The 14,601-nt window shown below is 44.4% G+C and overlaps 2 protein-coding genes across 2 annotated transcripts; one reads left to right on the top strand and one right to left on the bottom strand.

The window, feature by feature from the left end:
- The first annotated feature begins 3,291 nt into the window (after positions 1-3,291).
- ndufs6 (NADH:ubiquinone oxidoreductase subunit S6) lies at positions 3,292-4,749 on the top strand. Its single transcript, XM_068576040.1, has 4 exons — positions 3,292-3,451; positions 3,650-3,703; positions 4,134-4,256; positions 4,612-4,749. The coding sequence occupies exons 1-4, from the start codon at positions 3,308-3,310 to the stop codon at positions 4,678-4,680; spliced, it is 390 nt and encodes a 129-aa protein (XP_068432141.1). The 5' UTR covers positions 3,292-3,307; the 3' UTR covers positions 4,681-4,749.
- A 5,248-nt stretch (positions 4,750-9,997) lies between these two features.
- irx4b (iroquois homeobox 4b) lies at positions 9,998-12,668 on the bottom strand. Its single transcript, XM_068576208.1, has 6 exons — positions 12,624-12,668; positions 12,056-12,244; positions 11,670-11,776; positions 11,208-11,364; positions 10,895-11,048; positions 9,998-10,785 (listed from the first exon to the last, which is right to left on the bottom strand). Exons 1-6 carry the CDS (start codon positions 12,666-12,668, stop codon positions 10,208-10,210), a joined length of 1,230 nt encoding a protein of 409 aa, XP_068432309.1. The 3' UTR covers positions 9,998-10,207.
- Between the last annotated feature and the right edge of the window lie 1,933 nt (positions 12,669-14,601).

Here is a 14,601-nt window from a genome sequence, read left to right as displayed (position 1 = left end):
CGCACACGCCCACGTCCTTATCACATAAAGTTCCCTCGTGAAAGCAAGGGGCTCAATGTAAGATTTTAACTCATTGCAAATACAACTGTTAAGGTTTAAGACGTTAAGCACGGAAGGTGCCGCTGTAAACTCAGAATAGGGTGTTATGAACATGAAAGCCCTCGTGTTGTCAGAATCAGAAGCATGTATTCATCTATGTTTTCAAAGTAGCATAGTTTAACAATGTTAACTATGTTATCATGTGAATGTTCTACCAGCCTCTTTTCAGAACAACATGAACCTTTTGATCAGAGATAGACATTTGAAATATTTAAGTCACTCATCTATGTGACAAACACACACACACAGATACAAAAATAAGATGTGGATAACAACCCTCTGAATGTCTGGGGGATGTGTTTGAGATGGTTGAGATGATTTGCCTTCAGTGAGAGTCAGTGAGCATTTGAAGTGGAGTTTCATTTGATCCGCCCATCACGTTCTGCACAGTGTCTTTTATTTTTAGATAACAGCAACTGCCCATTTATACACACTTTAATGTTTCTTAAAGATGCCAGATAGCCAACCTTCATCACTCAAAATCTAGTGCTTATTTCAGCAGTGTGCTCCTCTATTGACACACACGCACACACTTTATTGAAGTATTTCACTATGTCTGCTGCATGTGTAAACTCTCTGGAGCCAGGAGGCGTGTGTTTGTCCGTGTAGTTCAGGGAACAACACGTTCATCATCTTGATGTGCTCTCTGGGAATTGATTAGACAAACAATCAGGTGCGGTAACATTACGAGTGCACGTAGGCATAAGTTTTGTTGTTCTTTGGCTCCTCTATCAGTAAACATTAACCTTTAGCATAACTTTTCAAGCGGGATGGCCTTCGGAGCCTCTTTGTTTGTTGCCAAACAACCTTCAACCCAGTAAGCCTGCACAGTGTGAATGGTACAACCTTTCAACACCGTTCTGTGCATTGTGTGCACAATACAATGACAGAAAACATTGGTCAGAGAGGTTAGGATTAAAAGATAGTCTTTTTGTGAGTCACTGATTTGTAGGTTGCTATGGAAAACATACAAAAAGGTAATGGTGGTTAGAAAAAGGGGTTCAACTTGAACAAGTGTATTATTGCGCCGCAGGATGGATCCTGTATTCATGTAGCAGATGCTTTGGCTCCCTCGTGTGGAAGAGCGATGGAAAGGAATCTTACGGAAAAAAAGGAGAATAAGCGTGTGATAGTGTTTAATCCAAGTTATTTATATTTGTGCCACCCCAAAAGAAAAAATACTCTCATGATTTTAGATAACCAAGGGCCACATTGGCTGAATGTTTTTGGCTGTTATCAGTTGATGTGTATGAAAAGTAAGATAATGAGAAGAAAAAAAATCCAAAATGACTAATAATTTACCTTGATGAAACTCATGCATGCTTTGTATTTGATTTGGCTGACTCCTATTTATTAGCACATGGACCTGTAATTTCAAAGCATGATTGATGATGGCTTTATTTATTTACTAGGGGAAAGATTCCACAATAAGTTTAAAAGCTTAATTCAATTAAACTTAAATGTAGAATGATGGTTCTGAGGATGTATCCTTGAGAAAGCATTTTGGGCTGTTGCTGACAGAAACAGAGGAAGAGTGAAAAAAAAAAACTACAGAAATTCTTCAGCCAAACACTTTATTTTCAAAATCACAGTTCTTCTCAATTTCCACAAGCTTAAAGCAATCTTCTGAATAATCTTCTCAACACTCATCGGTAATTTCAGCCCTGCCTCTGCTTGTGTCTCGGGTTTGTCTTGCAGAACACAAACAAGCGGCCCCGCCGTCGGACAATGAAACAGTCTTTGCAGCGCCTCTTCAGGGCAGACTTGGTTTTCATCCCCGCAGAGGGCTGGATGCAGGGAAGATGCCGACACTGTCCCAACAGAGACGGTCCGCGCTGGGCGGAGGAGCCGGGCTGGAGGGAGCCGACGCCGGTCGATGACAGGAGTGGTGAGCGGGGAGCTGTGGAGAGGCTGCAGAGACACCGGTAGGCACCAGCTGCTGGTGAGGAACAGGTCACATTTAACCTGCTCATCTGGGCCACTTGGCGGGTCAGGGAGGTAGCCAGGCGCTTCAAGAGGAGGGACGCCATGCTGTCAAAGGAGAGAACATTCATATGCTATGCATATTCACACACTTTTTTTGTCTTGGGTTTTACTGTCAGCTTGTGAAGGGGCTTGTTTTTCTTCTTTACTCTCAAATAACTCTTTTATTTAGTTGAAAAAAAACAATGAATGACCTGCTTTCCAATCACATTCAAACTCGAGCTGAAATGATCATTCGTCTAATCCACTAGTCCACTAGGATTTAATTGTTTGTTTTATTTTCACAATTGATTAATCATTAAAGTAAATGCTAAATAGAACATGTTGTTTTTAGCCTCTAAAATTGAGAGATTTCTGCAGTTCACCATTATTTATTAACACATTAAGCTAAATAGCTTTGGGTTTCATCATCTTGGACTTTGAGAAACGGGGATGGACATGTTTCACTATGTTTTGGACATTTTACAAACGAAACGACAGATCAAACTCCAGCTGCAGCTTTAATTGTTATGTGTTTGGTGCTCGGGCATCATCATATAATTCACCACAAGCGAGTCAATATACTGTCGCGTGCGAAACTATTCTATAAATCTTGAAAATCGACCTCATATATAACTGTATGCAACCAGATCCCACAATAACTGGCCCACTGTATGTAGATCCAAGCTCTCGTCACTGTGGCACAGCGTTGGCTAGCTATGCGACATGCCAAGGAGACGCGCGTGTCAGAGTTGACGTGCTCGCGCCATAGCCTGACATTAAAAAAACGGTCCGTATATAAATATGCAAATATACAAATTCAAAGAAAGTTGACAAACCTTTCAGGAAACCCAAGGAGATTGAAAACAGGGGACGTGTCCCTGAATGTTTCGTTTTAATCGCCCCTTCTTCGACCGTGTTGCTGTTCTTGCTTGTGAGGATACAACTGCTTCCGGTTTGGGATCGCTAGAGTGTATTCCTGTGCCCTCAGTTTTGTCTCTCAGTCCGTTACCCGCTCTGGCTTTGGTACAATATTGCCTTCTTCGACCTTTACAGAGCCAAAAAATCCAAAAGCAGACGATTTTGTTTCATGCTACCTTCGTACAACACGTACGGAAATATAAGGACTTGACTGAAAAACTCATTGGAGGTAGTCGTGCGTTGAACCTGACAGACAAAACGTAGGGAGTTTTACCCAACCCAATGTTCTTTGCAAAGCAGCTTGGGAAAAGAGGCTGTTGTAAACATGGCCGCCTCGGTGTGCAGAGCTCTGTCCTTCAGTAGAAATGCAAAGGTGCTCGTTTCGCCCTTGAGGCTGACAGCTGTACCTGTGTCTCGCTACAGCGTGGAAGTATCCAGCACCGGCGAGGCCATTACTCACACCGGCCAGGTGAGCTTAAAAGGGAATATATCGTGTTGTGTTTTTACTGGACGCCCTCACGTTAGCTCAGCCTTGCGTCAATGTAGCTACTCTACCGCTTTGTGATGTATTTGCTTCCTGTCTCAGCTAAATGTTGAGCCAGCTCCCCCCCCGAAAAAAACTGAGCTAAAAATGTTAAATTGACATTTGTAACTGTTTTCCTTTCAGGTGTTTGATGAGAAGGATCCCAGGAGAGCCAGATTCGTTGGCAGACAGAAAGAGGTGAGAAGTAGCTTTCACACGAGCTCAATGAAGCCCAGACAGCAGCTAACTGAAATGTAAATAGCTTCGTTAACTTTGAGTAAATCTAAGGTTTGTTGTTAGAAATAAAGTTTCAAATATGGAACAACAAGGCTGCTGCTGTGCCTCGCTGGTGGATCAGTTTGTGCTCTTCGTGTGGCTAAATGTGCAGACTAGTTATTATTCCCACAAACATTGAATAAAACCAAATTCAGCACACATAAAAAAGAAAATACATCCACTTTACAAACGAAAACTTTCCATGCTCACTATTCAACCCCTTTTTTAAGAACTGTATACACATCAGAACAGCAGCACCTTAATCAATACGTGCAAAACCATTGTGCACACACCATATGGACCAAGTTTTAGTTCACCGCCAATGACAAATAAATCTCATCGTTGTGTCAAGGTGAATAAGAACTTTGCCATCAAGTTGGTGGCAGAGGAGCCGGTGACTTACGTCGAGGCCGGCGTGGTGTCCTGTGATGGAGGCGGAGGCGCCCTGGGTCACCCCAAAGTCTACATCAACCTGGTAAGAGCCTGCACCTACTCATAATAATTTGTAGAGGTCCAACCCTTATCAGTGACTCGTGACTATATGTATCATGTGTTTACCAGCAGCCAATGCTTTCGCCTGTAAATCGCATGTCAGTCTTGCTGTGAGGCACGTGTTCCTTTTTGGTCTACTTGTGTTTATTTAATTGGAATACTTGAGATCCAGTCATCTTACTCTCAGAGAGGATAAGGAAGCAATTCATTAATTTTAACTATAATATTTTCACATGAGAATTTCTTTAGTTTTAGTATCCCTATAATCTCCATACGACACTTTTTGCAAAATGTAATCATGAATACTGACTGTCATTGGTGTGTCTCTCTCTCTCCAGGACAAAGCCACTAAAGTGGGCACTTGCGGCTATTGTGGATTACAATTCAAGCAGAAGCATCATCACTAAATCATTTCCTCTGTCTTTGCTTCTCTGTATAAATTGCCATATTGGTCAATAAATTATATGTTGTCTTGAGGCTGCGTTCTTCTTTTAACGAAGCCGGTTGAAGTCTGTGTTTCAACACCTCAGTGGCTGCATAGCTCTGTATGCGCACCATGCATCTGCAATGGCGGGGTTATTTCCAAAAGATTCCCCCAGTACCCATTTCTCTGGGACTGGTTGTGTAGTAGTAATAACTCTGGGATGCTGGGTCGTTCAGTTTGAATTGCTGGATGCAGTTCCCTCTGTGACAGGCAGAGGTCAGCAGTGTCCTGCAGAAGGGACTGGCGCTACAACGCTAGAGAGAGGCTGTTCTGCAGAGACATAAAAGCCAACTTTACAACATTACCTTCTATTGCAGAAACCAAAGCTATTTGTTTGTGAAAGGTTCACATGCAACACAATTATTTTTGCGTTGAAGAATAATAAGAGCTGATAAAACTTGCACACCCCTTCAAAATCTGCTCCACTGTCATCTGCACGAGTGGGATTTATTTAATTGTGTTTCCTATTAACTTGCCTTTATCAATAAGCAGGAGAGACTCATCTCTCCTGTTTACTGTAAGGAGCTCTGAGAGAGCCTTAGCATTCCTTGTGCATCGGTCCCACACAATCTCCGATGTAGAGTCTCGCTCTGCCAAGCCTGGAGGACATCAGGAGGGAGCCAGCCTGATAAGACACAGTAGCGCGGAACAATACATGTTTGAAGAAGATCATATATATATTTCATCGGGCTTATTCTCCATAGACCTCTGCATGCCAAATTGGCCCGCGCCCGGCTCAGGCTCCAGACAGCACTAGCCTGTTCAGTCCCCAGTGATGCAGCCAGTGGAACTGCATTTTCCACACCGTGGAGCGCAGGTTGGGAAGAGTAGTCAGGCTGATATAATTGGCCCTGGTGACTCCTGGAAGTGAGGCTTATGCTGTAGTTAACCTCATCTATAGTCAGACCACTTTGGATGATTGAAGGGAGAGAGGTGCATTGTTAAAAACGAGGCAGGCGATCCGGGTCAGTGTCAGAGAGCTGACTGGTTGGTCTTGCGGTCGGTGAGTCTGAACGGTTCAGAGGCGGCGGTTGGCGGAGTTGGAGGCATTGCCCGGGGCGAAATCTTCAGATGAAACTGAGCATATGAATTGCGCTGAATTAAACAGCGCTGTGTTTTTGTGCTGGATTTAACCGCACTGTTTAATTATTCACTGCTCTTAAATGCATCAGCCGGCGTAATAGAATATTCTTTAACATCACATATGTCAAGTAGCTCCAGATTATGAAGTTGGATTGAGCCAATTTGCGCACGGACTGCTTCATGGGTCCAACCTTAAACTGTCAAATCACCACAGGGGGTGTACGGCTACATCCCGTTCTCCACTTTCTTTCAGCATAATATTAGATAATAATTGCAAATGCATCTCTTACGCATAATGGGACCTGCGCTGTTGGGTCAGACCACGCAGACAAAGATAGGATGAAATAAGCCTGTAATCGTATCGAGGATCTCCTCACTGCTGAGCCACAATAGATAATGGAGTTAAATGCCATTGAATTCCTTAACACAGTGCCTCTCCACAACAATCACTCACTCCACGCAAAACATCCTCTTCGTTGCCGTAATTGCCCTATTAAAATATTCCTCCTTGAAGATGTGTCATAATACAGACCCTCAGGCTCATTATGGAGCTCCCTGCAGCCAATTATCTGAACCTCCATGTCTGGAAGCCGCTGCGACCAGAAGAGGCTCATGGGCAGATCTGGGAGCAGCCCCGTCCTCCTCAAATCTACACCGACGGTACGAGAGGCAAAACAGAAAACTGACCTTTGGTCATTGTCTCGGGGCGACTCCACTCAGCTCCACTTTAGAGTCAGGTGACAGAGCTTCTGACCTTTACCATGGAAATAATGACTTGTACTTGTGCCAGGAGCTCCGAGGGTTACCGCAGGGAGCGAGACACCTCTGGCGACATGTGACAGTTTTTGGAGGAGAGAGTTTGCACTCACCACTTTGATAGCCCCGGGAAACCAAAGTGTGTGTGACAAGACGCAAGAGACTTAGAACTGTGTGTATATATGCATGCCACGGCGTGCGTGTGTGTGTGTGTGTGTGTGTGTGTGAGAAAGAAGAGAGAGAGTATGAGGCACTGACAGTGTTGAAAGGAAATAGGTGTCAGACTGAAGGTGCAGAGAGGAGTAATTTGAAGTTGTCAATACTTCCTGTGCAGACGTTCCATCTGAAATTTTAAAAGAAGAGGCGATTCAGAAAAGGTCCCCACAGAGTATAGGCTGAGTAGCATGAACAATTAATTTAAGAAAACATTACTTTTCTGAGGGCGGAGGGGGAGGAGGGGGGTCTCTTGTCCATCACCCCCGGTGTCAATTCTCTCATAAGACACCAAAGGCCAAATAACTGCCGGTGGTATGAGCCGGACAAGTAAACAGTGGCTCTAACATCCCCCCCGACCCGTACGGCAGCACACTGAGGCTTAATCACATTATATGGCCCAGGGAGCAGGCCTTCGTGTCAGACTGCTGTTGAGTGGCTCGCGTGTGTGTCGAGAGCAGACAGACGTGAGGTGAGACGAGTGGAGGGAGAGAGGAGAGGGGTGTGGAGGACGGGGAAGGAGATGTGGGGATAGGGAAGGGAAGGAGGAAGGAGAGGAGATAGGTGATGGCTGGTGGAGAAAGGGGGGGCGCAGGGGTGTGTGTGAAAGGTTAATGCCAAAAGAAATATTCAATATTCATATTCTTTTGACAGTATTATTGCTCCAGAATTGTACTTTTCAAATAGCTTCACTAATTTAAAAAATTCACACCAACGAGCAAACAACTAAAGCAAAACACACCTTAAAGGAGAGCGGACGGTGGACTTAAATTTGTGGCTCTAATTTAATGATAATGATGCTTTATGTCTGCGGGATGTGTACGGAAACTGACACATACACACACACACACACACACATATATATATATATATATCTTAAAATATGTTGGTGTTGATGTCACAGCTTGTTCCAGCGGCCTCTGAGGGGCCAACCATCTGTTATAGAAGTTAATAAAGTGAATTGTTTTGCATGTGTAGCTTTTGAAATTTGATTTGAAGCTTAAAGCTGTGAAATGTTCACATGATAACATGAGGAATTCTCAAAAAAGAAAACAGGAAAGTAATTTAAAATTGTTTTTTGTTAACAGAAAATAAAAATGTTGAACTTAAAAAAAAATACTTTTTCAATTACAGAAAGATGAGTTTTATGCTCTACTGTAAAGTCCAGTCTATGTACATATGTGTATGCACTTTTGCAGTTTTCCCAATGCTCCGCGCCCAAGAGACCAGTACCGTCTCTACCAGATCGAGGTGAGAACATATGACCGTATGTCTCTTAACCCCACTCAGCACGGGGTCACCCTCATCCTCTTATCTGACTGACACGCTACATCCTCCACGACACCACCGCCTCCTCCTCGGAAGTCAAATCCACCGCAAGATTTGTAAAAAAAGCAAATACAATCATGTTATTCCTCATATATTACTTTACTTATTATATATTTGCAGCCGACCGGAATGAGATCCTGTCGGACAGCGAGTGGAAGAAAGAAAACTTTATGAGAATAAGAAGTCAGATGTCATTATTTATCATCCTAAATCTTACTTATTTATGAAGCAGAAACAGAATGAAATTCTCGGTTGAATTCTTCCTGAATAATTTAATCTGAAATGGTTAATTCCATACAAAGCCCAGGAAGATCCCTCCTCTGTTCTGATAAATACTTTATCACTGTTCCTAAATCGAAAACAGGAGGAGGAGAAAGGTGGGGGTGGAGGAGAAAAAAGTCCAACTTCTCACTGTTTCCTGTTATGCTTTGTTTCAGAATGTGTTGTGTGAAATGTTTTTCAGTGCTCAATTTGTGAACTTTACTTTAATAATTGAAGTTGATGGAACTACGTTCTTTAGAAAACGTTTAGGCCTCGTGACGCCCGCCTCATTTCTCCGTTTATTCAAATGACGTTTCTTATTATTGGTTATATGAAATACTCACCGAAGTGAATAAAGATGTGACACTTACTTAAAATTACTTAAAGTTTTTTTTTTTTTTTATCAAGCATTTTGCGCGTGGTGGATTTTCTTGCAGTCCCAGGTTGACAAAGTCAAAAGCCGCCTAATGAAAAGGGACGCATCGCTGATTGCGGCTATATCTGGAGCCGAGGTGGAAGTGGCATCGATTTAACAATTTAACAGCACCCTCCTCTGTGTGTTTCCATTAGTCACGGCTGAATACCACCCACTTCCCCCCTTCCACTCCCTCACAACACACACACACACACACACACACACACACACACACACACACTCAAAGCTGCAGAGGTATATTCCACTATTCCTGAACAGGATTTACATCCTCTAAACTGATACCACTAGTGGTTCCAACCAAGGGGCACACTCAAGAGACCTTGGCCGTTCTACAGAATACACCTTTTTATTTTTGTGACTTAGTGCATATGTGCAGGCTATAGTGCAAGTGTACAATATTGTATATTTTTCACGTGTGAACCGTACAACCTTGCTGCAGGAACGTGTCTGGTGAAACTTGCTTGCTCGAAGACATCTGACCGTTGAAGGAGGCCCAGCTGAGAGAGGGCAAGGGCCCGGCGTCAAAATACCATCACATTGTTCATCGGCCGTTCGCTAAACCCTGAGACCCGGAACGGCAATTGTACAATTATAGCTTAGCGACTGTTTGGCACACCAGGTCTGTCAAACTTTGGATTTCTCCACATGTACACTGGGCCGCAGTAAGAGCAAATATCTGCCTTTTACAATCAAACAATGTTTGGCTGCTCTAAAGTTAGAAGTTATTCAAATACCCGGCTTTACTAGTAACCAAGCATTACTTCCAAGGAGCACATACTGTATATCAACTTGCGTTAACATCATTATTTATGGGGTTACAGTGTTTCGTCAATCCATTTTGGCAAACGTTAGCGACTCTTTACCGTTACCCGAAATACAATTTCATTTTCCAGATGCATTTGAAGTCTTTTTGCGCAATATCACGTATGCCTGTCAAAGAGTATGTGTTTAAGATACAGCGCGACACGGTATGAAGTCAGCCGGAGTCGTATTTCCTAACATAATCACGTAGCTTGCGTTTGGCAGCTAGCTATGCGTTTGGGAACTAGCTAGCTAACAAAATCTGCGGCCGACAGTTGACATTTTTTGACGGCAAAAATGGACGGCTCTCCAATTGAGAAGCCTGCTTTTGTCTCCCGCTGTCTGAAATCAGGGATTTTCTTTTTTACAATTACAAAAAAAACAATTGCAAACATTTTTCAGTGCCACTGTCATCAGCGTAAACTGCACACGTGAGAGCTTGACAGACGTAGCGACAGTTACGGGGGTAGAGCTTAGTGAACAGCCAATTGGTCAAGTCACAACAACAAAATATAGACTTTTTCTTTCAAGTCCAGCAGTCCTTTTTTTTTAAATATTCCGTTGACAAAGTCTACAACGATGACGCTGACCTAACGAGTTCAAATGGCTGTCCGGGTGTTCTGCCGTCCATCACGGCGTCAGTTAAGCCTTTCCACAGCTCGACCGGTTTGGGCTGTTGGAAAGGAGGACCGTGGAAAACTCCGTCCACCCATTCTCGGAGCGTGGCGACCGGTGACTCCTGTTCCCGGTCTGCCTTGGTCAGCGCCATATTTGATGGATACCCGGGGGAGGGAGAGCCCGTCGACGACAGCATGCAGGGAGGGTATTCTGGCTGCAGGCCGCCGTCCAAAGACGCCGCAGTGTGAGCGATGGACCAAATCTTGGGCTTGGCGTCTGTACCGCGAGGGTCTGGATTGGGATAGAAGCTGTTGTTCTGCTGTTTGACCGGTGTGAGTTTGGGGCAGTCTGGAGACAACCTCTCTTTCCCGTGCAGCGGGTCTGGGTTGTGTGCCAGATGCCCGTGCGGGAGGTCTGCGTTTGCGTCACTGTCCCCAGGTAGAAACCGTCGCTTCGGTTCACAGTCGGAACCGTCCGAATCCAGCAGGTCAAAGTCCTCGAGGTCACTCTGCAGGTCTGCACACTGTTGATCTGCAAGAGGAAACACACAGGTAACACAGCGTCCGTGCATGCTCACTACATTTGAGGCGGCTCCTGAAAACAAACCCTCAACGTGCTCATTGATTACGGCACCGCTTACCGGGAAGGTCTTTGTCGTTTTTAAGGGGCTTCTCAGCTTCGTCACTGTCATCATCGCAGCCCCGATCGTCGGAGCTTTTACAAGCCCGCGGCGACCACGTCACCTTGTTCTCCTTCTTTAGCCTCCTGCGTGCATTAGCGAACCATGTAGACACCTGATGGAGGGAGGGAACGCAGGTCAGAGTCAGAGAAAGTGTGAGAAGGAAAAGTAAAGCAAACGCAAAGAGGATCGAATCCTTTAACGCTACCAGAAATGGACTCAGGGTAAACTCTGGAATGCCCTTATATCTATGACGTTTGACTAAAAGCTATACCTGTGTGAGGGTCATCCTGGTGATGATGGCCAGCATGATCTTCTCTCCCTTGGTGGGGTAGGGGTTCTTCTGGTGCTCCTGCAGCCAAGCCTTCAGGGTGCTGGTGGTCTCCCTGGTGGCATTTTTACGACGGGAAGCGCCGTCAGAGCAGGAATACCTGCGCCAAACGATGACAACCCAAATCATATTTAGCTATTTCATACCAAACATGAGTGACTTGCTTGTGCTATAATGAAATCTCACCCAACAACTGTCTTTAAATCATATATTAATGATGTCTTGAGAGGGACCATGAAGCACAATTACAACCCTGTACGAGTGTAATATTTGTAATGATGCCAAGACAAAAACATATGATTTTACTGCAAATGAGCTTCAGATACCACCTGAAGTAGTTTCGCAGTTCTGAAAATGTGGTTTCATTTAAGTGGAATAAAAGGCACTCAGCCAACTCTGACTTACCCATATCTGTCATATGGATATTGTCCAAATGTGTAGTCGTAGGGGTAGTAGGCGGGAGTCTGAGATGTCCCAACAGATGCAGCTCCGTCTTTGGGATCTAGTGGCCCCTGCAAATATTTAAAAAAATAACTGATGAGAATCCATAAAACATTACAAAACATTTTCAAAAGAATTAATTCTGATACTAATGACTTAGTATTATTTACGTTGCCTTTGATTCTTCTCTATCTCATATAAGGATACGATTTGCATATCATTCTAGACAATATGCATTCTGGAAAGATGTTTAAAAAGTCACTTGTTTTTTCAACCTCTCTTTTTTTCTCGTGTCTCCCAAAATTCGCGACGGTGTGAAACATCAACTTTAAGTGCAAAGTGTGACTCACTCTGGGGTAGAGAGCGGTGGCGTCGCTGCCGCAGGTGTTGTAGTAACCTTGGCTCTTCGGATAAGTTCCGCTGTAGACTCCGATGCCGGAGGCGGAGGAGAGCTGGTGACCCGGGGAGCGCAGCACCGGGTGTGACGGAGGCGTCCCCGGCTCCAGACAACCGGCCAGGGAGCCGGAGGTCATCAGAAACTTTGGCAAAAACAACAACCATTCACCTTATTTGCCCCGTTACATTATCAATGATGACGTTATTGAAAGGTATTCTCTCACACGAAAAATATAAACATGTTTATTAAGATTAATCTGCAACAAAACAGTCTAAAAGTGTAGTTCTTCAAGTTTTTTGTTGTATGTTTACTTGTTTAGTGCAATTGTTTCCCATTTAAACTAAAACCGTTGGGTAAAAAAAAACAACGTTGAGTTTCGATTTCAGTCATTTTTAGAAAACAAAAGTAGAAAATGCGCAGAGAATAAATACTGTTGTGCTCCTGACCAGTCACATTTTGTGATGAAAACAAGTGCCTTGATTTGACAGTGTCGTGGTATGAATTCTAGCAGCTGACTGTACCTGCGGGGCGGTGGAGTACGAGTATCCCAGCTGAGAGTAAGCCATCGCTCAAATGAGACCAAAGAGACAGAAAGCAGGACTCGGGGCGACGTCCAACAGCATCCGTGCCAAGAGCAGACTTTTCGCCTCTGTTGCTTTATACTTCACAGCTGCTTTTCCATTCAACTTCTCTAGTTTTTCAAAGGCGTGGATATCATCTACCGCGAAGACATTTACGCGCCAGGCGCATTTTACGCACCGCGATAAAAAAAAAGTCTTTCAAAGTAACTTCTCGGCTTCCTTCCCCGCTCCGCCTCTGTCACCAGGCTGCTGCTGCTGCTGCTGCTGCTGCTGCTGCTACTGCTGCTGCTGCTGCTCCTACAGCATCCCCGCTGTTTTACAATCCAGAGACAGTGTGTGTTGCGTGTGTGTGATCAAACCATGCATCTTCCTGTGATGCGCTCTTTGGTTTTAAGGCGCGTCTCTCTGACGTCACTCAGCCCCGGACTCTGAGCGCGCGCGCGTGTGTGTGTGCGCGCGCGCGCGCGCGCGTGTGTGTGTGTGTGTAGTGTTCATATCAAGATGAAGGAACTCACCTAATTAATTCCTTCCCAGGTTTCCTTCAGCTCTGATCCAAGAGAACAGCTTCACGCAAGCGCAAGAGCAACCCCACCAACAATCCCCAGGCGTAATGAGAATGTGATCAATTCTCCTTTCCAAATAAGCACACACACCCACGCACACACATACACACACATGCACACACACGCACACACACACACACACACACACAGTGCTATGGCCAGAGGGGGGATCAGGAACGTGATGCCTTGACACCACATTGACACAAGATGATTGATGACTACAACCTGATATTAGCATAATCGTTTTGCCCTGTAGTTTAGATAAGTTGTCACCACGGAGAAATCTCCCTGTCATCCACATATTCATGAGTGGGGAAGTTTTCAGGTCTCCTTCCAGCAAATTAATCAAAGAATAAACACTCTCAGCATTCCCTCGAGTAAGCACCTTTAGCAACTGAATGGCTTGTCATGTTTTTAATAACAAAGTCTTAAGTCGTCCGAGTGGAGTGGAAACATTTCTCTCATTTCTTTTGCAATCCGCCTTAAGATAGTTATTCATTTTTCATAGGTAGGTAGGGGAGGATGACGAGTATAGGGCAAGTGCAACAGGGATGGAGGGAAGTAGTGGAGGAGTTTGTGGTGTTAGAAATAATTGGATACTTTTGTGCAAAAGGAGCAGAAGTGAATATTTTTAGAGCTTTATTGATAGTCAGAGAGGAAATATGTGAGGGGCTGAAGGTTATTGGAGGGGAGAGGGTCAAAGAAGGAAGAGGCTTTCTTTCTGGTGGAGAGAGGTAAGCTTTTATTTATTTATGTTTTCCCCACATTGTTGAGATTTACTGTATTTATTGAACACAGCACAGCGTTCACAGCCAGTACCTGACTGTGTGGTTTGGAAGTTGTTGGGAAGAAACGTCTCCAACACTCCGGCCGGGCGACTCAAACGTGATGCCGTTGATTTGACCGACAGTCAGACGTCTGATCTCGTGCTAAACCGTTTTCCCCAGCAGCATTGCGAAGGTGGTCGTAAACCGTTGGCCGGATCATTTTCATGAACATTTAAGCAAAGGACGTTGCCGCCGTCTCTGCGGAGGAGCATCCACACTTCCCCACGTGGCTCGGTTAAGTCCGCTGCTGCAGATTTTGCCAGATGAAGGGAAACCACTTTGTGTAAGTTAGACAGTCCTACTCGTCCTGCTACACACCTGTCTCATGAGATGTGTCTGCATTTGAGCATAATGCATTCACGTTACAGGGAGAGGTTGTGGTTTCTGGTCATTGGTAATAAACACAATGTGTCTTGTGACATTGAGTTTGAATAAAGACTTTTTCTTAATTCACCAAAACACAATCATATCTTAACCTTCTATACCTTAACTTTGTTCATCCACCTGCTACCCTTTCCCCATGTATTG

This window comes from Clinocottus analis, unplaced genomic scaffold (assembly GCF_023055335.1).
Source record: "Clinocottus analis isolate CAN_PGR_092001 unplaced genomic scaffold, fCliAna1.0.p SCAF_14, whole genome shotgun sequence".
In the NCBI taxonomy this organism is placed as follows: Eukaryota; Metazoa; Chordata; class Actinopteri; order Perciformes; family Cottidae; genus Clinocottus; species Clinocottus analis.
Note: the sequence above shows the minus strand (reverse complement) of the source record. Positions and strands in the feature narration are given on the sequence as shown.

Excerpts from the sequence above, each read along its gene's own strand:
- ndufs6 (XM_068576040.1), top strand. The coding sequence starts at position 3,308 with ATGGCCGCCTCGGTGTGCAGAGCTCTGTCCTTCAGTAGAAATGCAAAG. Across the intron at positions 3,704-4,133 it reads TCGTTGGCAGACAGAAAGAG|GTGAATAAGAACTTTGCCAT; the intron begins GTGAGAAGTAGC and ends CGTTGTGTCAAG. Across the intron at positions 4,257-4,611 it reads CCAAAGTCTACATCAACCTG|GACAAAGCCACTAAAGTGGG; the intron begins GTAAGAGCCTGC and ends CTCTCTCTCCAG.
- irx4b (XM_068576208.1), bottom strand. The coding sequence starts at position 12,668 with ATGGCTTACTCTCAGCTGGGATACTCGTACTCCACCGCCCCGCAG. Across the intron at positions 11,777-12,055 it reads CCACCGCTCTCTACCCCAGA|GGGCCACTAGATCCCAAAGA; the intron begins GTGAGTCACACT and ends AAATATTTGCAG. Across the intron at positions 11,049-11,207 it reads CCAGGATGACCCTCACACAG|GTGTCTACATGGTTCGCTAA; the intron begins GTATAGCTTTTA and ends TCCCTCCATCAG.